The sequence below is a fragment of the Piliocolobus tephrosceles genome, chromosome 7, assembly GCF_002776525.5.
Source record: "Piliocolobus tephrosceles isolate RC106 chromosome 7, ASM277652v3, whole genome shotgun sequence".
Classification (NCBI taxonomy): Eukaryota; Metazoa; Chordata; class Mammalia; order Primates; family Cercopithecidae; genus Piliocolobus; species Piliocolobus tephrosceles.
In genome coordinates, this window is record NC_045440.1 from 13,918,139 (window position 1) to 13,943,957 (window position 25,819).

The 25,819-nt window shown below is 34.5% G+C and overlaps 1 protein-coding gene across 4 annotated transcripts in view; it reads left to right on the forward strand.

Moving 5' to 3' along the window:
• TUSC3 (tumor suppressor candidate 3) overlaps window positions 1-25,819 on the forward strand; it is a 296,682-nt gene that overhangs the window by 242,955 nt on the left and 27,908 nt on the right. For all 4 annotated transcript variants that reach the window (XM_023219165.2, XM_023219162.3, XM_023219164.3 and 1 more), the window contains one exon: window positions 20,844-20,907. In XM_023219165.2, the coding sequence (XP_023074933.1) occupies window positions 20,844-20,907 (64 nt within the window). The remainder of the gene's footprint in view (window positions 1-20,843; window positions 20,908-25,819) is intronic.

Consider the following 25,819-nt stretch of genomic DNA (forward strand, 5'->3'; position numbering starts at 1 on the left):
ATGTGGAGGAGGAGGAGGATAAATTACCTCTAAAGTGTTAGGACCTTTATGTGTTGTCTCCTTCAGTCCTTATATGAAATTGCCACTATTATCTCCCAATTAGGTAAGGAAAATATGGCTTAGAGAGGTTAAGTAGCTTAATTTAAATAGGGTTCCACTGGAACTAGACCTATCTAACTGCCTAGTCCAGATTCCTAATCACTGTAATAGAGGAGACTGGCTCACCTACATCTTTTCCTTGTTGCAATCCATTAAATTATGGCACTCAGATTCAGCTTCCTAAAACGACCTACAATCACATCTCCTTTCTGTTCAAGTCTTCCGTGACTTCCTTATACTTAACAAAATTCGTTATTTCTCTCCCATTCCAGAGTCCCTCCAAATGTACTGACAGCCTCTTGCCTCCTGGTGGACTTACCTACAGTCTATACTGTTTTTTACCTTAGTGCTTTCCTCCCTGCCCTTTTCAAAGTCCTGCCTCCTTTTTCTTCTGTTCACTGAAATCTTACTTTAGGTTTTATCTGGAGGCTAGAATCATCCTGTGATGATCTCTCCCAAGAAACTTTGTCTGTTTCTCCACCCTTCCTCTTCATTGAATAATGCTTTATTTGCTACCACTTATGCTACCTAATTTTTTGCTTGACTTGTAGTTTAGATAATATACAGTTATTTAAGCTGGAGTGTAAACTTAAACTTCTTGAAGTCAGAAATAATTATTTCCTCATTTTTGTGTTTTCTAGTATAGGGCCTCGTGCTGTTTCAGCCTAGATAAAATAAAGAGTGGGAGTGGAAATGAGTTCGGACCCAACAAGGGCCTTCATTCTATAATGAGTAATCAATCTGCGGTTTAAAATCAGCAGATTCATTGAATGGTCCAGAGGTTCCTATGGCAGGAAAATATATAGCTGACATGAAAAAGGAAATAGTTGTTCACCTCTCCACTGTCATTTTTCCAGTTATGTTCCAGAGGTTGGCTGAGCAAACCCCCAGGCTACTTATTAAAATGCAGATTCCAGAAAACGGGATCCAGAAATACACCTTTGTAGCAAGATTCCCAGGTTATTTGAGTGAAATTTCTACAGAAACATTATATATAGGCATAAAAATGCACAAATCATAACTATGCAGCTTGGTAATTTGCATGACGTGAATCTATATATATATAAAACTAGCACCAAAGCAAAAAATGGAATTTTGTCTGCGTTCCAGAATTTCACTTTCCTTTGCAGTTAACATATCTTCCACCCAAGTCACCCCTCAAGGGTTTCCTGAGTCTTATGAATAGTAAATTAAGAACTTCTGATCTAAATTCAGGCTTATCTCTGATAATGTAGACATTAAAACAGTAGTCCCCGAACTACTACCTCCATTTTCTTCGTTTTCCCTGTTTCTTGTCCTCTCCTCTCACGACCAGCATTTTCCTTGGCAATAAAAAGTAATGAAACATTTCTCCTGAAAAATTCCTGTAAGTGTTTCCTCGATGTTGACCTACTTAAGCTGAGGCAATATCTTAAGGGTTCTCTCCCTTCTTTTGTAGGATTCCTAGAATTTCTTCATTAGGCATAGAAGATTCTGCTCTTTTTTTCCAATATTATTTAGAAGACTGAAAGGATGGACATAATTTCAAAGGATCTATGCCATTGATAATTTAGTTTACTTTTTCTAAACCAAAAGCTTGTCTCGGACAAGAGGTTACTAGGTTTTAGAGAAACAAGAAGGTACGTGTGTGTGCGTGTGTGTTTACTGTATGTATATATAGTTGTATAAATCGCATTATTGCATAAAGCATTAAGATTCTTAACTTTAGAATTTGTGATAGTTCAGCATCATATTTAGAGAATTTACCATTGCACTGTGTTGTAGACATGGTTTACTAAGCAAATTAAAGATATTAACCTGTTTTGTCTGATCTGCTCAAGAAAATCTTTTCGTGAACAATAGTATCTTGTTTATATCCATAAAGATAATGCTAATTGCAAATATATTTTACCTGTTTATTTAAGCTTTCCACTTGAAAATTTTAGTTGACAATTAGAGTTACTCTACAATTTCAGAATATATTTTAAAATATATAACTTCCTCTTCCCTGCCATCCCCAGTTTGACTGTCAGGTTTTTACTATAGTTTTAGGAACTGAAAGGAAATAATAAACAAGACACTAACTTTATGAACTTGATGAATATTATTTTTGTGATTTGCTCCGACCTTGATTTTTAATGTTTTCCTTCCGGGAAGAAAAAATACTAAGTTGCTGTGCACAGTTTCTTCACATAATTTTTATTTTCTAGGATTGAATATATCTTATTAATAGTATTTTTAGAAAACACAACCTTATTTTACAAATATTGAAAAATATTTCAAATAAGTAATAGCTTATTTGAAAAATAAGATTAGAGGCTCTTAAGGGACTTTTAAAGGTTATGTAATTCATTCTTCGTCTTCAGACATAATACATATTTCCTTGTTTTAATGCTTTTGTTCGGAGTACTCATGCTGTTCTTTTAGAAAACTATCTTTGTATTATCATTTTTCGCTTTAACTTCTGTCACTACCTGTTCATTCCACTTAACCTGCTCTTTTCAGAACCATTTGAAACCTCATAACCTCATAAAAACATGTAACGGTTCCAAAACCAAGATCTTCAACTTGAAATTCACATCATTGAGTTTAACTTCAGTTTCTCACCTTCTCTTATTCCTGCTTATTTTGATCTTTATTCCTTAGCCGTTTTCTTAGATCTCTTTTATGTTCCCATTTCCATCACCCCTTTTAAAAGGCTTTACGTGGTCTCCAAAGGACACTAAGATTTCCTGCTCCAGAATCTCATTCCTCTTTCTTTTCAACCGTATCTTCCTTGCCAATCCCCAATCCTTTTAAGCTTTACTGTCTGCTTTGCTGCTACTTGTAAAATACTGTAGAAAGTCAGAAATAACGTTTTGATTTAATACATTCCAGTGTTTGTTCCTAAAATTTCTCAACTGCACACCTTTATTCTCGTCTTCACGGGTCACAGTAAAGGTCACTTTAGATGACCTTATTTCCTGTGTGAACTGCTAGAATAGTTATCTGTGTCCCATGAAGTTTCTTCATTTCTGGTTCACTCCACAGCACAGTTCAGTCTGGCTCCTTTATTCATAGCTCCACTGATAATTTCACTCTCTAAGGTTACCAGGTATTTCCATGTTGTTAAATCAGATGGCTGTCCACGGCATTTATAAGTAATTCTTATTTTTCTAGTATATTGTAAACTTGATGGCAACAGTAAATATTTTTGCTTTTCTTTAAAGAACATGTTGATCCCAAATAATCCACAAATGCTTTTTTGTAAAAGTCGTAAAAGATTCAAATAATACGCAACTACATGAAAGAAAACATAAAAGCCACCCTTTCGTTATTCTCTTCCCAATTTATCATACTCATTCCAAAGGTAACAGTGGTTGACAGTTTAATGTGGTCTCTTCTCATTTCTTTTCTATGCTTTTCCACACATATTTACACTTGCAAGTATATATAATACATGTGTTAATTTACATGCTTGTAAGCGTTTCCAATTAAAATTACATTTTTAAAAGTAAAATCTAAGCATACTGTTGCTATTGTTCAAAAGAATGCTGACAATAAACATAAGGCATTAGTGGCATCGATTAAAAGATTTTAAGAAAACGAGCATAATTTTTGTCAGTTGTAATAGATGTATTAGTTTGCTAGGGCTGCCGTAACAAAGTACCACTGACTGGATGGTTCCAACAACAGAAAATGTATTTGTTCAAGATTAGGAAGCCTACATGACCCAAGAGTCAACAGGGCCAGTTTGTTCTGCGGTCTTTCTTCTTGGATTGTAGATGGCTGCCATTTCCTCCTTGTCTCTTCCCACGGTCTTTACTCACTGCACGTCTGCGTCTTGATCTCTTTTTACCAATCGTATTGGGTTAGGGCCCATCCTAGTGACCTCATTTAATGACCTCTTTAAAGACTCTACCTCTTTAAAGACTCTCTCACCAAATAGTCATATCCTGAGGTACTGGGGGTTTAGGACTTAAGAATTTTTGAGAGGAACTCAATTCAGCCTCTAACAAAGCATTAATATTCATTTGACGCTTGTTAAACATATTTCTCATGAAAATAGTTGGTCACTTATTCACACCCTTGGTCTCGTTTGAAAAGTACTTAAGCAAATACCAATTGCATGTTAATGGCTTACTGATTTAAGTTTTATTTTAGTGAAAGTGCACCTTGAAGGATATTACCTCTTCATTGAAGCTACAGACGTCTTACACAATTAAGAACAACTTTCAGTAACGTCTACCTCATTTACTCAGCATGAGATACGTTATTGATGGTACAAAGCATTTTGAAGACAGTCTGTATAAATTGCATTGTACAACTTAAAATGCTCTATTATTGGAATATGAGGATAGAATTGTATAGCTCTTTACCTCAAACAGACTTATAAAGGATTTGAATGATTAATCCATAAAGTAAATTTGTGTAAATAACAAGTGTACCAGTATATATATTGATTTTAAATTTTGATTTTTGAACCCCAATTTTATTGAAGGTATGCCATCATCTAAAGGTAGAGGGTTGTAAAAAAATGACATCTCATCGCTATTTCCAGCCAGAAAGTGTTTTAGTTATCAAAAATTTCTACATTACCATACAGGCACTGTATTTTATATAATAGTTGTATTTGGTAGTTTGGAACTGCTGGAAGTGGTTATTAAAGAGAAACTTTAGAGGTGATACTAACATGGTTCTGAAATAATTGTACTAATGAAGAATTGTGAGCTATCTTGAAACATCTGGTATTAATCCAGATGTTTCAGTGCTACATGATTTCCAAGGTTATACTTTTTTCTTAGTAGGAATGCTAAATATATAATTTCTTGTCCTCTCTCTGCTAGTTTAAGGTTTCTTTTAGTTTGTTCAGTTTGATAAAGAATCAGTAAATTTAATTGAGAAGATGAATGTTCAAAAGAAAGATGTATATTAAATCCAGAGAATGTCTAGAGTGAGAGCTATATAACCAATTCTGGTAGATACTGGTTTTCTATTTTCAGATACTCAGAACTGAATTTTGCATTTTATTGTTAATAGCTCTCTTGGTAGGATTTCTTCCTCTTTGGACCTCTTTATAATTTTAAACTGGATTATTTTGGAAACTATGATACAACAATAAGAGCATGGAATTGCACATTATACAACTCTGCATTTGAGTGCAGGTGTCCCTTGACACTTCTTGATTAAGCAAGTTACTTAACCTTTTCTGTAAAATGGAAGAATCTGTACACCTCAAGGTTTCTTTTTTTTCTGTTTTGATAATTAAATTAAATAATCTTTATACAGTCCACCCTAATCCAGGACAATCACTGAGTGCTTGAAATCTCAGATAGTTGCAAACTCTATATATATTGTGTTTTTTCCTAAACATGCATACCAGGATGAAGTTTAATTTATAAATTAGGGTCAGTAAGAGATGAACAGCAATAATTAATAGTAAAATAGAACAATTATAACAATATTCTGTAATAAATTATATTACGTGGATGTGGTCTGTGGTCTGTCTGTCCTTTAAAATACCTAACTGTACTATACGCATTCTTCTTCTTCCTGTGATCTGTCAACCTGATAACTGAGTGGCCCACTAAGTGACTCATGGGAGGGTAGCATGTACAGTGTGGATATGCTGTACAAAGGCACGATTCACACCCCAGGGAGGACACAACAGGATGGTGTGAGATTTCATCACACTACTCGGAAGAGCCTGCAACTTAAAGCATATGAATTGTTTGCTTCTGGAATTTTCCATAGAATATTTTCAGACTGTAGTTGACAGCAGGTAACTGATACCACAGAAAGTAAAACCAAAGATAAGACGGGACTACTGTACATTTCCTGATGTAAAAAAATAAAAAATTATTTCACATTTTTCTAGCAGTAGTCTCTGTTTTAGAAAAAAAAATGCTTCCAGATTATAAATGTAAAACCCATGGGCATACTTTTCTGTGGATATGATGGAACAATTCTCATGTGTTTCTCCTAATGTTTTCCAAATAATATTTCCATGAAAACATATCTCTTTTTAGTATTGAGGTATGAGTTATATACAAAAAAATGCAAAGACCTTAAATATGCTATGTAAAATGAGTGTTGATTGTGCTTAAATATTCTAATGGAAGGGGTGGGCGTGGTGGCACACGCCTGTATCCCAGCACTTTTGGAGGCCAAGGCAGGCAGTTCACTTGAGGTCAGGAGTTCAAGACCAGCCTGGCCAATATGGTGAAACGCCATCTCTACTAAAAATACAAAAATTAGCTTGGTGTGATGGTACACATCTGTAGTCCCAGTTACTCGGGAAGCTGAGGTGGGAGAGTCACTTGAGCCCAGGAGGTAGAGGTTGCAGCAAGCCAAGATTGTGCTACTGCACTCCAACCTGGGTGACAGAGCGAGACAATGTCTCCAGAAGAAAAAAACAAAAATTCTAATTGAAGTTTTGTGAATGTTCTTGTTTTCATTAATATGTATTTCTGATTAAGGACAAATCTGAGGGATTTCATATAAATTAACCAGCTTAAAAAAAAGCCAGTTTAAAGAAAAGTTGTTCTTCATTTTTAAATTAAGCATATTTACAGTGTCACACACTCTTATAAGTAAGTATGATTTTGATATTTGCAAGTCAGTGTAACATTTTTGAAATCTATGAAGTTGTCAAAAATGGAAGTATATTTGATAAAACCAATTTATGGGTAAAAAAATTGAATAAGTGTGTATAAGTGCTCTGTTGTAATATACTCATAGACTTGTGATACATTAATTACTAATGATGAAATATACTTTGAAATCTCTGGAGAAATATTTTAATTATATACTAATAGTATATACTAAGTACTAAATATCAATATTTATCTGTTAAGAAACTTCACTGGCAAAAAACTCCTTACCAAAAAAGAAAATAATTATTTAATGAGCTCAGTGTAAATATGAAATGAGTAACTCTGGTTTTATTAATTTTAAAGAACATTTACTATGTAATTATTTAAATCATCACTCTTTTTCTCCACTGTTTATGTGATTTTTTGAGTTTAACTGTTCTTCATACCCTTTTGAGGACATTAATAATAGCTTCATTTGAGAAATTAAAAAAATAGAGAATTGTAATTAGATGCTCTGAATTTTAAAAATCCCTGAATATTTTACTGTAGGGTTTAAATGTATTATATATTTAATTGTTTTAAAATATATTGAAGGATGTATTTGAAGCCTTTTCTCCTTTATTGTCTTCTGTAAATAATATCATTTTCCCTGCAATAGACAGAATTCTGGACTTACGGCTTGAAAACAACACTATGACATTATAAATCCATATATGTTTAAAATACAGGTCTAATGTTATAGATAGTAAGTATTGGAATAGTTTAATAGCAATAAATATTATTCTGAGGCAAAATTTTAGAAAAAAACTTCATTAAAGGAGGTGGAATTTGAATTAGCCTTAAAATCATTGTGAATTTTGGTCTGTCAGTAAGAGGAAACATCATTTTTTGAGATGAATCGGGAAAAGAGATGGAACAGCCTTAAGAACCTGTATAGAGGTCAAAATGGGGATAGGATTGTTTGAGAATAATGAAGAGACTGCTTTTACTGAAATATGTGATTTTGTTTATAGAGATGTGAAGAAAATTGTACATAATATGGTATCTCAATTATGTCTATCTCCAAACTCCTTCCCAGTAAGATCAGATAAACAGTTTTGCTTTCCATCCTCTATTAATTTCCTTGTCACATTGTACCTGTTTGAAATCCTTTCTCAATATTCCTTTCTTACCTCAGTATAATCTACATTAAAATATTCTGTTTATAGTTAACCATCTCTGGAGTCTTTCCTTGTCAGCCTACTGTAATTTCAACTTTTGTGTTTCTCTAGCACTCATTTGGACATATAGCTAAGTTGACCACCAAAATTCTATTCTTCATTTTGTACCATACAACTTAATTGCCAATTTTATTAATTTGTGATCTGCTGAGTCCTATAGCAGCTCTCAAGAAGAGAAACACTTTTATCCCCAGTTACGAAGGACATTAACTCAAGCGCAGATTTACATCTTACTCTACTAAATCTTGAGTGTTAAACAAAATACTTAAAAGAGAATGAAGATTGTTTTGCCTTGCATGATTAGACATTTTTAAGTATATACACTATATTTCCTTTTGAGCCAAGACACTATGTTTTATATTTACTTATGTTTTGCATTTTATGAAACAGAATATCTAAATACTGGATATTTATTGATTGATTGATTCAGAGATGTTTGGCATAGGTTGCCAAGGGATTTGAATTACCTTTAATCAATTTTAAGTTTTCAAATGTTTGTGAGTAATAGATTGATGAAAGTAGTGATTTTTGAAAATTTAACTAGAAGTGAGGAATTGGAAAGTAAAGATGAGTAATAATCCAAGCATGATACGTTAAACATTCAGACAGAATCATTTGGGTCAAAGTAATAGAAAAGTGACAGTAGAAAATAGGAAATGCCCATTAGCTTTGTGATTGATTGTAAGGCAGAGATGTCAAAGTTGAAGCTTAGGTCATTAGAAGAATGGTTGTCATATTGATAGGTGCATGGAGTGCTGGGAAGATAAATTTGTTTGTGTGGAGAATATTGACATTTATTTGTACGATTTGATTTTAGAGTGTTAGGACATTCAAGTGGGATATCAAGTCAGAAACCGGTAGTTACTTCATAAGTTGTGAAATATAGACCTGTCTGGGATGGAGTCTTTCATGTAAAGAGCTGTTGAGTTTAAGGATACACATCTTCCAAAGGAGAGAAATATAAAAAGAGAATAGAACTTCATGGATAAATAATATATCTCTCTTGTAATTAAAGTACAATTTACCATTTTGGTGACCTCTTTAATTTTCATAAACTTAGATATATAACTTATGTTGATTTTATTTGAAATTCATATATCCTCAGTTGAACATAAATATTAAATGGTCTGTATTTGTATTACAAATACTCAAATATGTGTTTACTGTGAATTTGGACGTTAAAATAACTAAATCTTTACTATACATCCTATCAGTTTTAATGTTGTTGCCTTTTGTATAAAAACACACAGTAAACAAGAAATCTTGTCATTTTTCCTTCAAATATATACATATATTTGTATGTATGCTTTCTTTTGAAATATATCCAGGATCAGATCACTTCTTACCATCTGCTACAGGATCAGATCACTTCTTACTACCTGCTGTCAAACTGCCTTATGTCATCAGCATCTTTGGTCTGGATTACTGTAGTAAACTTTCCCTGGTCTCCGTGCTTCTATTCTTGCTTCATTATAATCTGTTCTTGACATAGTTCATGTCACTCTTCTCACAGTCTTCCTTTTAGGACTCACCATATAATTCAGCATAACATCTAAGTCTTCTCCAGGACATTGACCCTCTTACTGTTCCTTGAACATGTTTCTGTCTTAAGGCCTTTGTGCTGACCATTATTCCATCTTTCTTGTATGTGCTTCCCCCAGAATCCATATAACTAACTGCCTTCCCTTGTTCACAACTGTGTTCAGATGCCAAAGACAGTCTCTGTGGTGTTTATCCTGACTCTCTTCCCATTTAAATTGCAGCCTGTTCCCCATTGTCAATACTTCTGACTCCCTTACTTTTTTTCTGCTTTTCCTTTTCTAACAGCACTTTGCACTTACAGTGTCCAGTTCATTTTATGTTGTATACATACACATATTTTTAGAGTCACTGTTTTTTGTCTGTCATCTCCCAAACACATATACACACAGCCCCATGAGGCCGGAGATAATTGCTTTGTTCACTGTTTTATCTCACATGCCTAGGAATGCAACCTGCCATGTATTAGACGCCCAATACATATTTGTAGAATAAATAAACATGATAACATACAACCACAATAGCCAACACTGAAGGCTTACATCACACTTTTCTAAAAACTTTAAGTTACTAAAACGACTTTAATGAAGTAGAGATCCTTTTATCCCCATTTCATATGCCAGGAACTGCACCATATGTTGGCTAAATAAAATGCTCAATTCCACACAGAATTCAAGCCTAGCAGTCTGGTATGGAACCAGATATCCAAACCATTAGAGTATGGGATTTCTGTTAAATGTGATTATTGTGTTTAGTGCTATAAAGTTTTGTGTTTGTTGGTTTTTGTACAGACAAGCTCTTACTCTGTTGCCCAAGCTGGAATGCAATGGCATGATCATCGCTCACTGTAACATCAAACTCCTGGGCTCAAGTGATCCTCCTGCTTCAGCATCCTGAGTAACTGGGACTGGAGGCACTTGCCACCACACTCAGCTAATTATTTTTTGTAGAGACAGTGTCTCACAGTGTTGCCCAGGCTGAGTGCTATAAAGTATTTGTAGTAGAAGCAGAAGTGATATATCATTGTTAAATATGGTATATATATACACAGAACATTTCTTATATACCTTGATTCACACTGATTGTTTACTGATTAAATATAAAAATGAATTTTGTTCATCTGTAGCCTTCAAGTAGCAAGCTTAAAGAAATATAAAATTACCTCCAAATTTAAGTCTCATTAGGCAGCCTCAGCAAGTAAAACTCATTATTAGTTAAACTCAGTCTGAAGGCCTGCAAAGCCATGGTACTGTCAACCATGTTATATAGGCCTAATATCTGAATCCTTAGGGCCATTTTTATTTCTTAGACACGTTTCATTTATCATACTGTTGTACTATATTTCATATCAGATGTCAAGATAAAGTCTCTGATGTCAAAGATTTAGAAGCAGTGACTTTCCAGATTTGCTCATCACAATGCAGTGGTCCTGGACATACAGAGCAAATGGATGACATTAGAGTTCCAAAGCTGCTGGCATTAGGTGAACTTTAGGGAAATGTCATTCTTGAGACCATATAAGAGAAGTTTCAAGAATGTAAATTAAAGCTATCTGAAGTACTGGACATAGTAGTTTAGCATGATATAATGGCACTGAGAGAGATTTTGATTATATTGCAATTGAGGCAGTGACCACAAATAAATACAAACCCAGATAATGATCAAAGGGCAATATAACACATGTGTGACAAGGTTCCTTATTAAAGAGTAATTCCCTGGCCACCCAGGGTTCTTGTCATCCATGTTCATGTGCTTATAGAATTGTCAAAGCATTTTCAAGTGAATACTGAGAGTATCATGGACATTCATATTTATAGGTACATCAAAAGAAAATGTAAGAGACAGACTGCTTTAAAGAAGATAATGATTCTTATTTTTTGTTTAAACACATTTTATAGACTTTGCTTGCTAATAACATCTTTTTTATCTCCTAATCACCCCTAAGTAAGAAAAAATGATCTGTACCTAGAAAATAAGTTATGCAGTGGTTACATAGCTTTCCTGGGGAAATCATTCAATTTATTGGCAAATCTAGATTAGGGCACAGAGAACCTGTTCCTAATTCATTTCTTAGACAATCACAGTGCAAAATATTTGGTGATAGGAAACGAGTAACTTCATCCTTAATGCAGAATTATGTAAATGTTAAGTTATTTAAGTTTTTTCGGTTTTGTATTTTGGATTTACATTTATAATAATGATATGAGAATATTAACGTTCCTTGATATAGTTGCTTTTTTCCCCCCAGGATAGAAAGTAAAATACACACACACACACACACACACACGCACACACACACACAGATTATATTATACTTTTCATGTATACCCAATGTGACAGCTACAAAAGCAATTCCAGCATAGATATACGTATTTTCTGTATCTTACATTAAAAGCTATTCAGTTGAATTTTGAAATGCTGAAGGATGTAATACTTTTTTATTTTGAACTTTTAATTTCAGTTAGTTGCACAAGAAAATTCTATGCAATTATACATTTCAATTTTTCTTTGTTAGTGAACAAAATGAAATCTATAAGTCTAGAAATGTATTATCAACAAAACACAAATTACTAAAATTACTTAAGCAGTTCATAGGACAGACTTTTAAAGTTTATATTTAGAAGAAACTTCATCTTATTGTGTTATATTTTTGTCCTCTCAACATTTATTTGGAAAATAAAGTAGAATGAGAAGCTCTCTAATTGGTCCTGTTAACAGTTTTGATCAAAAAGTATAAAGTGTTTCCTGAAACACAGTTGATTCCCATTAGCTGTCTCACTAGTGTCTGGGGCTTAGGGTTGTTTTGTGTTATCCTAGGATCCTAGGAGTTTTCCATACCTGCAGTCTATGCTTTTGTTGACTGACTTTCTATGGAGGGGCAGTTATCGTGAATTATTTCAGTATATTCTGCTTCGGGTTTCCTTGTAATTAATGGGTTTTGTTTCATCGCTCTCTTTTTTTTTCTTTTACTTTTAACACCTAGACTACCAGTCTTATTCACAGTGTAATAAAGGTAAAGCTCATCAAGAGAGCTATTTCTCCATTTTACTACCAGGACAGCTAACTTTTTATGAAGAAGGGACTGAATAAGACCAACCATGGGGCCACAGTTAACCAAAAATCCGTGGACTTAATCCAGTCTCTGGTTAGAAGCTACTAACCCACCATTTGGTTCTTCCATCTCCAAAAGGCTCAGTTTCTGTCTTCCTATAATATTTACCTGCCTCTTATAGTATTCTAGAGATGCTCTGAGAATACTAGACAGGATGACTGCAATCTGAATTTTCAGAGATACGTTGTTTGTTACGTGGTGTTGCTTACCTGCCTGATTCACCTCGTGTGTAGAATCTTCTATTGCTTGGAAGCAATTTGCCACACGCTCTCTATGTGGCTTCTGTCTGTAGAGCTCTCAACTCCCACTGTTCCAATGGAAATTTTTTTATTAAAAAACAAACAAATCATCTTACACTATTAAGATATTTTATCTGGATGTGTAAGCAGTTCATTTATTATTTTAAAAAACTTTTAAATTAAAAAAAAAAAAAACCTTCTTACTAGTGAGAAGTTTTCCCTGAATATATAGCCTTTCTGAAAGCTTTTACAATATTATACATTGCACCTTCCCATACAGCCTCCCACAAAATGTAGTTATTTAGTCATGGCTTATAGCTCTTTAGTAGTACATATTTCTCGTCCTACCACAGACCTGATGTATTGGAATTTCCATATATAAAGCCTGAAAATCTGCTTTTTAAACAAATATCTCTGGTCAATTTCATGCACACATTATTTTGAAATTGAGAACCACTAACTTAGGTTAAGTATCAACCTTTTTGATCCTCAAATAGGAAAATAAAATTCCAAGATGACTTTTTGGAGTACGATTGGGCCAGGTAAGGATTTCGTACTCCACAACAGATTGTGCAGTAAGTTCAGCTGAGACATTGCTAAACAATGTCCTGCAACATCAGATGAAAAGAGAATGGTGGCTTATCGCTGACACCTCACAGAGAAAAAGTTCTTTGCGTGGCAAGTAATCAAGATTTGTCACTGTTCTCGCGAAGAACAGTTTTATTTCTCTGTTGTAATCATTTTTTAGTGGAAGCCAAATATTTAATGAAATGCTTAGGAATTTCCGGCAGAAGATATGTGCAACGTCTGGGAAATCAGACAAGTGGCATTCTTTGTCACCTGGATGGAGATAATACCCGTTTATATCTCTTCTCTCAGGCAAATCCAGAAGGACTTGGCCTGAGTATTTTATCATCTATATCACGTCTGCCATTTGGTGTAGAGCCTAGTAAGAACTAATGCTGCCTCAAAGAAGACCCCAAGGATAGGACTACAAACATGTAACTAGTAAGAAACAGGAATCTTTTCTTAGAATGTTAGAGTGGGATTTAAGCTTGCTTTGTGCAGTTACAGTGATGACCCAAGATACTTCCTGTCTTAAGAGTTCAAAAGTGTCCTTTCCTGGACGTTAGTATCCTAAAAAAGAAACTGAAAAGAAAGTAATTCTTAGTATTTTAGCACACAAAGGAGACTTGGGACTAGTATCATGACTACATTCCCACTAGCTGATAGGTTTTGAAATGCTATCTTATTCACTTAGAATTAATGAGAGGTGTGAACTGAGTTCTGTTCCTCTAAAATTCAGATGTCGAAGTCTTAACTCCCCAGATGTGACTCTTTGGACATGGGCCTTTAGGAGGCAATTAAGTTTAAATAAGGTCATGAGAGCAGGTCCCTAATCTGATTGGATTGGTGGCCTTAGAAGTAGAGGAAAGTATAGAGACGTCCACCTGTCTCTGTCTGCTCACAAAGAAGAGGGCATGTGAGCACACAGTGAGGAGCTGGCTGTCTTCTGCCCAAGGGGAGTCCTCACCAGACACCAAGCCCATTGGCACCTTCATCCTGGACTCTGAATCTCTTAAACTATGAGAAAATAATTTCTGTTGTTTAAGTCATCCAGTCTATGGTATTTTGTTAGGGCAGCCAAGCAGACTAAGACACTCAGCAAAAATAAACTGATTCTGTCATGCACAGAAAAGCAGATCTCTCATTTTATGTAGACGTTGATCAGGAAAACTAGGACTTCTCTCCTGGAAAATCTTAAGTAGTTCAGATGAATTTCAGAGATAGTTAGGTTCATTTAAAAACAGTAAGGCAACCCTCTGACTTCTGAGAAGTGTTGTCAAGGAAAATACAAGGTTTTTTCCCTCTTGTTTTTAGGTTGACAGTAAATTATCATATTTTCTTTTTTTTTTTTTTGCTATTGCAATAATTTCTGTATTCATAAAGATGACTGAATCAGATGCTGAACAATTGAGAGATTATCACTTAAAAGATTTTCTCAGATTTTGCGTGTCTGTTTTTGCGTGTTTTTTCTCAGATTTTGCGTGAGATTTTCTCAGATTTTGCGTGTTTGCCCTTGTTCTGGCAGGTAGTGAATAAAGGACTGAAATAGACTGAAAGGATTTACACTAGTACTTTTTCATGATGTTTTCAAGGAGGATGAAAGAAAATAGATGGAAAAAATTTGCATATCATTTCATACTGATTTGCGTAAAACTGCATGACAAGATTGAACTGAAAGAATTCATATAGTTAGTCAGAGATAATCAGCCGTGTTTCCTCTAGCTGCGGACAAGCTCTTGGTTTATTTTGCAATCATGTATTATTTTAAAATGCAAGAAGAAAGGACCAAAAAGTGTTTTTGTGGATTTGACCCAAACTGAGACAAATCACTATTTGGGTATCATCCAACACTGTCAAATCTTAGTTTCACTTGTCATTTACTTAATGTAATAAATGGGCCTTTTTAAAATAAGTTATAATTTAAAAAATGATCAAAAATCCGAAATTTCATGGGATTGATTTAAGCATTTAAAATTTTTTTTAAGTAGGGATTATATGCCAAAGCAAAGCGATGCCAGCATTGCTTTATCAGTAAATAAGAGAAATAATTAATTAATTTTAACACTGTGTATTATTGTCTTCAAAATAGCTATTTTCTGGCAAATATGTATTACTGAACAAGTTTTTGCACTCTGCTTATATTAGAATTTGGTTTTGATCCAAAGCCCATTTAACTAAAGCAGTCATTGTTAGGGTTAAACAGGCTGGTTGTTAATATGTTTTGCTCTCAAGGCAAATAGTATCAGGTTGGTGTATAAAGGACTTGCATAAATTTACAAAAACATATTACTCATTGGCAAGAGAATTAACTCACATATAGTTTGCTATTACTGAATTAACCATGGGCATAAACCAGTGGAGAATCATTTTATCATCTGTGAGTCATATGACCTAAGACATTAAAATTTGGAATCTCATTTGAATCCTAGATGATTGATGATGGTGGTGGTGGTGGTGGTGGTGGTGGTGGTGATAGATTACATTTATTGACTTCTTACTGTGTTTCAGGCATTAGGCTATTTTATGTGTATTATCAATTCACTTGTCACGCTTTATTATTTCGATCAAAGAGCTTAACAATTTAAAGTTTAGAGTAATTTGCTCAAGGTCTTACTTGTGAAACCCAGGATAGAGAATTGACTTCAGGGAATTTGACTAAAATCTATTTTATAAACTACTGCACTACACTGTTTCTTTCATGCTGTCAGTTTCCAATTTGCTGATTAGGAAACTGAGGCCCAAATTACTGAACTCATTAAGTAACCACTACTTCTTTAAATTGAATGACCATTATTAGCACTGGAAACTGACTTCTAAGTTCAGTTTGCTTTTTGATACCATAGCTACCTTCTCAAGTAACAACCTATTGGTCCACCGTAGCCATTCTTATTTTCAGAACATGTGTTTAAAAGGATTCCGTAAGGAGTATTTACTACCAGCAGAATTTTAAAATGTTGAAAAAGCAGAACATGCTGACTGATGTCATCTTCCCAAGAATTTAGTAATAACTTAAATGGGATCAGGTTTATTTCACATACTGATATATAGTATATTTAGCTTCATTTCTATTTTATTTTTACTCATTCTTGATATTGCCATATAAGAGGTATCGAAACTCTATTAAACAAAATATACAATTTTTTATTTTCAAGTATGTTAAAATTAAGAACATAATATCATTCATATATATTGTTTTCTCATATTATGCTATACTGTTTTTCTTCTACATAAAATTGGGCTTTAAGTAAGTCATGAGTCATGGCCATGAATTTTCTTACAACCTTATTTTTATGAACCATTTTTTTAATTAAACCACTTTTTATTTTATGTTGGTTCATATGCTCTATGAAATATTCAATGAGGCCAGGTGCGGTGACTCACGCCTATAATCACAACACTTTGGGAGGCCAAAGTGGGCGGATCACTTGAGGTCAGGAGTTCGAGGCCAGCCTGTCCAACATGGTGAAACTCTCTCTCTACTAAAAATAAAAAAATTAGCCGGGCATGGTGGTGTACACCTGTAATCCCAGCTACTCAGGAGGCTGAAGCAGGAGAATCACTCGAACCCAGGAGGTGGAGGTTGCAGTGAGCCGAGATCACGCCACTGCAATCCAGCCTGGGCAAAAAGTGTGAAACTGTCTCAAAAACAAAAGAAAAAGAAGAGAAATATTCAATGGACTACACAAGTAAAAAACATTGATATTAATGGTTTGTTGACACATTTGTTCCTTTGGAAGAATTGATACGTATTCATTATCAAAGCCTGCACACATTTTTTTTCTTGACTATTCACCTGATCTGAAAATGCATTGCCCTTATAAATACAAGTTAACTATATATTTTGGAATAAATTATCCTGAATTACTGCTATTTCCCTCACTCATGAGAATTAGTAAAAAATCAGAGAGGAAAATACATAAATGAACATCATGCTTTAGCTTTCAGGGAATTCATTATTCAATATTCCCTCTTTCAAAGGATTTTGAAAGTATATATATCTGTTAGAGACAAATTTTTAAGACCAGCTTAAAATCGCAGACCTAAGGTTAATTTTAAGTGAATTAAGTCATTGCTTTAAGGGCCCCATAAATGAAAGCTAACTATCTAAGGTCATTGTTTAAGACTTTTGCAATACTTACTCATTCTTGTTCTTGTGCTTACTCTTACAGCTTTTGGTGTGTGCCAGTAATCTCTTTGTTGCACATTAGTAGATAAAATGTAATCTTGTAATTTGTGTGTGTAAGCTGCTTGAGAAGATAGGTATTTTTTCCTATAACTGCTGGATTTCTGTTGCCTGAGGTGGTGCCTGATACATACTAACTGATGAATTAAAAATTTGCAAACAAATTCAAGCTAAGTAAATGCTGAAGGCTCTTAGGGTATCTACTTTTGATGTGACTTTGAAGACAAAAATAAAAAGATGTACAAAAATCAGTGTTTTTATAGTATGTTAGTATACATTCCTGAATGTATTTTATAGAATGTTAGTATACATTCCTGAATATTATCTTTTAAAACTGTCAGTTCAACACACTAAATTCACTTACGAAAAGGAAATGAATTTCTGAATGCTGTTTGTTGAGGAGATAAATGAACAAGATACAAAGTTTGTTGAAGTGGAGACTATGAAATGATTTCTGTTTGATCAATTACACTATTGTATATCGTACTATCTTATCTGATTTTTAGGAAAGTATACTGAGGCATATCCTCTTAATCGTATTTTAAAGATAATTGAGGTTAAGCAGTTTGTTCATAATAACAGTTAGTAGGTGGCAAATTCCAGACTGTCTCCATAGCCTTTCCTCTCTCCTGCCTTATGTATGCAAGAAATAAGCTGCTAGTGTTATAGATCGGTTTCATGAACTAAGTCTCTAAGGACAAAGTGTGATTTATTTTAACCTAGCTGCACTTTTAAATTGAAAAGAAATACGTAGGTTTCTTGTTATTGTGACTGGAAACACAAAATGCATTGCATGATATGATGCTTTTCTCACACATTTGAGAAAGCATTGAAGGATTTTGAGCAAAGTAATGATAGGATAGTTTCGGCAATATTCATCTGAATGACAAATCAACTCCAGGGTAGAGGCAGGGAGAATAAAGGAGGCTATTGCAATCATCTAGGCAAGAGATGATGACTAGTTGGATCAGACAGATCTTGGGGCCTTATTTTTTAGCCTCCTTTGCTAGTTCTTCCTGGCAGTGGTGAAAAGTGGTTGAATTTGGAATGAATATTAAAAGTAGAGCCAAGAGTATTTTCTGAATGACTGGATATGTGGTGAGGGAGGGAGGGAGGAGGGAAGGAGGGAATAAAGGCAAGGAAAAGAGTGAAAGAAAAGTAAGGACAGAGACACAAAGGTGATTCCAGGATTTTTACCTAAACAACTGGAAAAATTAAGTTACTCCCCTGAGTTAGGGGAGAATGGGAGAGAAGCAAGATGCTGGGATAGAAAGACGCAGATCAGGAGTTGCGTTTTAGCTGTTTTCAGACTTCCAGTATGTCAGACTAGATACCAATGTGAGAATCATCAATATAGACATAATTAAAGCCATGAAATTGGATGAGAACACCTGGGAAGGCTGAGTAGAGAGAAGAGGCCTAAGGCTTTGAGCTCTGAGATGCTCCAGAGTCTAGAATGTAGGAAGGGAACAGCCTCCTCCTTCTGGAGGAAGAAGAGTCAGTGAGGTAGAATCATCCTCAAGACTGGGGTTCTGGAAGTCAAATGAAGAAAATATTAAAGAGAATGAGTGGTTAGATGCAGCAGATTTTTCAGGTAGATTAAGTCCAGTAAGACTTAGATATGACTATAGGATTTTGTAATGGGGGAGTCCATTGATGACCTTGACAAAAGATTGATCAAAGAAGATTCTGTTACTGAACATAAACAGAAAGGATTATAAACCACTCACCTAGAAGATGTCTGAAGTTATTCTCTTAAGTTCGTGATCCTCATAGAGGCAAACTACTTTGCAGTTGTTACGTAAATTCAGTCATATTATCCTGTACTGTTAAACTCAGATATGTTCGTCAGTTATTTAAATACTGATTTTAATTACTTTAACTGTCAGCATTTAATTAAAGTTTTTACAGAGTTTTACTTGAGGTTCCTCCTGTGTTTTGGTAAGCTGTTACTATATGGTGGAAAGGGCATACATACCTATAGAAACAGTCCTAGGTTTCAGTCCAAACTTCACCGGTTACTAGTTGTGCAATCTTGAACAAATTAGGTAAATTTTTCTAAGTCTCCGTTTCCTCATTTGGAAGTTGACAGGTAATAGCTACTTTATATGACTGTCAATTAACAGTGAACTGGATAAAAAAAAAAAAAAAGTGTTACATATACACCATGGAATACTACACAGCCATACAAATGAAATTATGTCCTTTGTAGCAGCATGAATGCGCCTGGAAGGCAGTATCTTAAGCAAATTAGTGCAGTAACAGAAAACCAACTACCACATCTTCTCACTTGCAAGTAGTAGCTAAACATTGAGTACACATGGACAGAGAGGGGAACAGTAGACCCTGGGGCTTACTTAAGGTTGGAGGGTGGGAGGAAAGTGAGGATTGAAAAACTACCTATCAGGTACTCTGCTCATTACTTGGGAGACAAAATCATTTGTACATCAAATCCTGGCGACATGCCATTTACCCACGTAACAAATCTGCACATGTACCCCCTGAAAAAGTTTGAAGAAGAAGAAAAAACAAGATACTGTGAGCATACTATCTGAAGCATAGGATACAATTATACATCATAAATGATGTAAAAGTTGAGTCACTGATTTGTACTGTAAGCTGCTGTATTTTTTTCTCCAGTATTTTTTTAATATAAATAGAAAACCTAGACAAGGACATTTATTTAAAACAACTGCATAGCAACTGATATTCATAAGAGAGATTAACAACAGAAATAATCATGGGAATCAATTTAGAAACCAGATAATCTAGATGGAGATTTGTGTTGGATTTTCTGTAATCAACTGTTATCAACTGTATGCTACTCAATAGGGTAAAACAATTTTAATAATTTTGTTTTGAAAAAATGTAAATGCTATAATGAATTACGTGCATTTATAAAGCTGACTCCTTATTTTAAAAACTTTGATAATGTGGGAAGTAGTGATTAGACATGTGGTCACTTCTGACATTTTAAAGGATGAAAAATCACAAAAAAAATTTTAAAAAAATTGTACTTTTGCAGTAACTCTACAGGAATCATATTTAATGTGTGTATGTTTGTGATAAATCCCTTAACAAGTTATATTAAGTTTGCTTTTGATACTAAGTTGCCACCTACAGTTTACAGTATCATCAACCAACATTGTCATCTAATTGCATTTAACTAATAATTATTTAAAATAATGGAACCTAGTAGAAAGTAATAAAAATTTAATTAGTAAAAATCTAATTGGATTTTTCCATTGTTTATTTTCATGACTTAAAACTACAAAGTAATTATGAGGCTTTCTCAAACTGTAATTTCTGTTTCTTTGTCTTCTTTTATAGAGCTACATTCATGGGAGCAGCCAGGCTCAGTTTGTGGCAGAATCACACATTATTCTGGTACTGAGTATCCTTTTAAAATATTGATGAATTGAAAAGGGCAAACCAGAGCTACAAGTTATTAAATTGACATTTTTCCTGGCAGTAAATATCAAGATTTTTAAAAGACATTAAATTTTAAGCTGTACTGTATGACTAATTTTATTTTTTTGTTAATTATTTCCTACTACAGTGTAATTTGTTGCTGTTCAGTATCATTAACAGATCATAATTTATTTTTTACTGACTGTTGAATTTCAAAGTATTACTCTTACTCTGCATTGATGATCTCTGGATAGATTTTTTTGTGAAGTTTATATGGCTTTTCCCTATGGCATCTAAATGGTGAGAAAAAAAGTGCCTTATGGTATAAATAGCAGCTTAAAAAAGGGATTATCATCGTACTGCTTCCCTTAAATATATGGTATGTCAGAAGAAGGAGATTTTGAGTAGTTCAACATGCCTTTTTGGAACATACCAGACTGAGTCAGACTAGGTGTTGTGAATCAGATCATACAATGTAATTTATGATTTGGATTTAGAAGGATAAAGAATGTAGCAGGATAAGAAATAGCAGGATAAGAAAAAGGTAAGGTTAAGCATCTAATCTGAATATTCTTAGAATGAAATAAAATTAGTTTGGACACTGTTTTGGGGGAACGTTGATGTTTGTGTGAGTCTTATAAAAATGTTTGAAATTTAAATTCATAGTGTTGCTTGAACATATTGAGTCATTATGAGAATTTAACGTGTGCCTCTAGTATCCTTTATAAACTTTGATTACTAATATCTTGGTTACTAAGGTTCATATTCAAATGAAGTAGTCTAGACCAAATTCTCCAGTACTGTGTATAACCAAAGCTGTAAACCTTTAAGTATCTTAGAATTCGTCTAGGCCAAACCTCATTTTATATGTAGGAGAAGTAGATCCCACAAAGGGCTTATGTTATAGGGAAGCCTACGTGAGCTAGAATTAGAATTCAGTTTTCTTTTTCATGGTCTATCGGTTGTGCAAGTACTTAAGTTTTATGTACAATATTTTATTATGGTGTGTGATGTATAATTTCATGAATGAATGTTAGTCATGCCTACTCTTCTTAATCTGGATGAGAAATACTATCTTTTTAACAACACTGAAGTTTTTGGATTTTATTACTTTGTTGTGTCATAACAATGCATTTTAAAAAATCTACCAGCAAAGACTGACCCCTTCAGTTTATTCAAGCAACCTGTTTTATTTGCTTACTGTGTTTTAGGCACTGCATGAAGTGGTGGTATATAGTGATTACTGTATGGTGGGGAAAAGGGATGGAAAATGTTTAAAGCACTTGGAATTCTCGAGAAACTGAAAGTCTTCCTTGTTTGTAAAATCAGGATTAACACTACTAACCACACGGCATTTTTGTGTGAAGAAAATGAGCTAGCACACATAAAGCATCCAGTAATCACAAAAGGCTAGTTGCTTTATTTCTCTATTTTCCCTTCTTTCTTACTCGGAACGTTGGTGGCCACAGATAATATGCATAAACACATATATATGGGTTGATTCCTAGTGATATTGTTTGGCTCTGTGTCCCCACCTAAATCTGACCTTGAATTGTGATAATCCGCACATGTCATGGGAGGGACCCAGTGGGAGGTAACTGAATTATGGGGGTGGGTTTCCCCCTGCTGTTCTCATGATAGTAAGTCTCATGAGATCTGAAGGTATTATAAAGGGTTGTTCCCCTGCACATGCTCTCTCTTGCCTGCTGCCATGTAAGATGTGCCTTTCACTATGATTGTGAGGCCTCCACAGCCGTGTGGAGCTGTGAGTCCATTAACCCTTTGTTTCCTTATAAATTACCCAAGCTCATGTATGTCTTTACTAGCAGTGTGAGAACGAACACACCTAGCTTTTGACAAAGGTGTAGATGACCGGAAAAAAAAAATCATCTAATAAAACTTATCAAAATTCTAAAACTTGAACTGTAAACAGTGAAATGACTTAATTTTTCTAGAGCAAAATTTTGGAACCCATTAAATCATTTAGCTTATAATAAAAAGGCACTGTTTTTCAAGGCTTAATGAAAATGAAGGACGTGAAGTTGAGAAGAAAATGATTATAAATCTCCTTTATATTGCAGGAGAACTAAAAAATACCTTTCTAAAACTCATTGAACAACACTGACCATCTTCTTCCTATGTCTCAGTTCTCCACATTTTTATTTCTTCCGCCCTTCATTATGCATGCTTGGATACATACATGAAATTGGGCATATCTGCAGCTCATTTCTTGCTTACATTTGTTTACTTGCCTGTATGCTTTATGGTTTCAAAATTAAGAAACTACTATGAGGAGTACTTGTTTGGCTCTAGTTTGTCTCACAGACTGGAATCGGAAATACAAATTTTGCTGTATTTTTCAACAAATACTGAATTTCTGCACACCAGCTTTAATATGGTAAGAGTAATGCTTTCTGCACATCAGAGGGGCCTTCGGTGAGAAAAGGAAGTATTTGTATATATGTTTGTAGACATACCCACTCCTCCCTATTAAAAAATAAGGGCAGAGCTGTATTTTACTCTCAACTTATTATTTAAAGATATTCAGGAAGCAAAATATGTTAACATTAAAGCAAATTGATAGAAAGATAAAGCATTTGTTGCAGGTAAGTTTTTAACTCTCATTTATTGAATTACTGTAGTTTTTTTTTTTTTTTTTTTTTTTTTTTTTTTTTTTTTTTTTTTTTTTTTGTTCCTAACTTGTTTCAATCTATGGTGTAGCATTTTAGCAGTATACTTTATCTAGATAAAGTGATGAGTTTATTGAAACACATCAGGAATCCTGAGCAGAAGGATGAAAAGCTGTGTTGAGATCATCATTTTATTGTATGGCAGGAATTCTCCAAGGTTTCATTTCATGGATCATTGACATCAAGCCGAGATTTAGGATTCAAAGAAATTTCACAAGCAGTATGAATTTCTTCATATAGATCTTAGCAGTGATACATAAAAGAAAAGCCCCATTCTCTTTTTGCTAATAGTCACTATTTGTTGCTTCATTTTTCGTGTGTTTTTTGAATTTTAGACATACCTGTTACTAAGAAAGAGAAAAATTCTTTTAAAATGCTGGACTCATTATCAGTAAAACTTGAAAAGAAATCCAGGCGCAGTGGTTCATGCCTGCAATCGCAGAACTTTCGCAGGCCAATCACTTTAGCTGAGGAATTTGAGACCAGCCTGGGCAACAGTAGGGGGAACGCTGTCTCTACAAAAAATTACAAAATTAGCTAGATGTGATGGCATACACCTATGGTTCTAGATACTTGGGAGGCGGAGGCAGGAGGATCACTTGAACCCAGAAGGTCAAGGCTTCAGTGAGCTGTGATCACACACTACACTCCAATCTGGGTGACAGAGTGAGACTCCGTCTCAAAAAATAAAAAATAAAAATAATTTCAGTAATTTCTGATTCTAGTTTCATTTGACAGTCCACTGCTACTTTTTGAACAATCTATTTTTTTTTTTTTGTCATTTGTATATTTTTTTTTCTTCAGGCAAAAAGTTGCAAATACCAGATGATTACTTTTCATTTATCTGTAGAGAGAACATTTCTGTCTTTTGGATTTCTCGTCCTAATTTAGTAAGTCAGATTATTAGATGCAGTTGCTATATAGAAAGATTTGCTGAAAAAAACCTAGGAGAAAACAGATGGAGTTATTTTGTATCATAGGTTACAGATTGATATTTACTAAGAATAAAATTGTCTCCATATCAGTAGTGTTTTATTTTTTCAGTACCTTATTTAAGAAAAGAGCAATCCTAAGTAGTCTTTGAGAGAAAATTATATGAAAAAGTAAGAAACATTATATTTTCATATGGAATATATGTAAACCCTCTAAAAATAACTTACATAGGACTTTATATTTTTGCAAGTAAATTCATTTTTATTTCACTTATTTTTCCTTTTTTAATGTTTTCACCACCTAATGCAAATGTGAATGAGATATTTGCTATTTACAGAAAGGTAGGATGACAGAAAAATACTTATAATACAGTGAGACAAATATGCGAAGGAAGTAGCAAGGGAGTAGCTAACTCCCTATCTAGAGAATTGGCACTGACTTTTCAGCTGGATGTGGAAGTATAAAAAGGAGTTTCAGAGACAGAGAAATGAGTGAGGAAGCTATTTTAGTAGAAGATACAACAGGTACACAATCGGCCGGGCGCGGTGGCTCAAGCCTGTAATCCCAGCACTTTGGGAGGCCGAGACGGGCGGATCACGAGGTCAGGAGATCGAGACCATCCTGGCTAACACGGTGAAACCCCGTCTCTACTAAAAAATACAAAAACTAGCCGGGCGAGGTGGCGGGCGCCTGTAGTCCCAGCTACTCGGGAGGCTGAGGCAGGAGAATGGCGTGAACCCGGGAGGCGGAGCTTGCAGTGAGCTGAGATCCGGCCACAGTACTCCATCCCGGTCGACAGAGTGAGACTCTGCCTCAAGAAAAAAAAAAAAAAAAAAAGAGAGTGAATACTCTTTATTTCAGGAAGATAAATACATCAAGGCTGGAATATACATTTTGAAGAGATTGGTGAAAGTTTGGTTAGGCTGAACAATGAAAACCTTCCTGAGAAATTTGAATCTTAGCTACAGGGGGTAGATGCAGTGCAAGTAATATGCCAATTTTACATATTTGGCATTGAATAACCTATGAATTCTTTCTGAAGTATTATGAGGTTGAGCCCCACATGTCTTCTTGATAAATTTGGCTGTGGAAAGGGAAATAGTGGCGTCATGCCTGTTTAGGGAACAGAAAGCCAATGGAGGGTTTGCTCCAGTAATAACATTAAGGATAGGGTAGAGAAGGCAGAGCAAAGGAAGCGGGAATCGCTGGCAGTCGTTCTGGCTGCTGGCAATGGTTCATCCTCAAGGATGAACCTAAGTAAAGGAATGGATG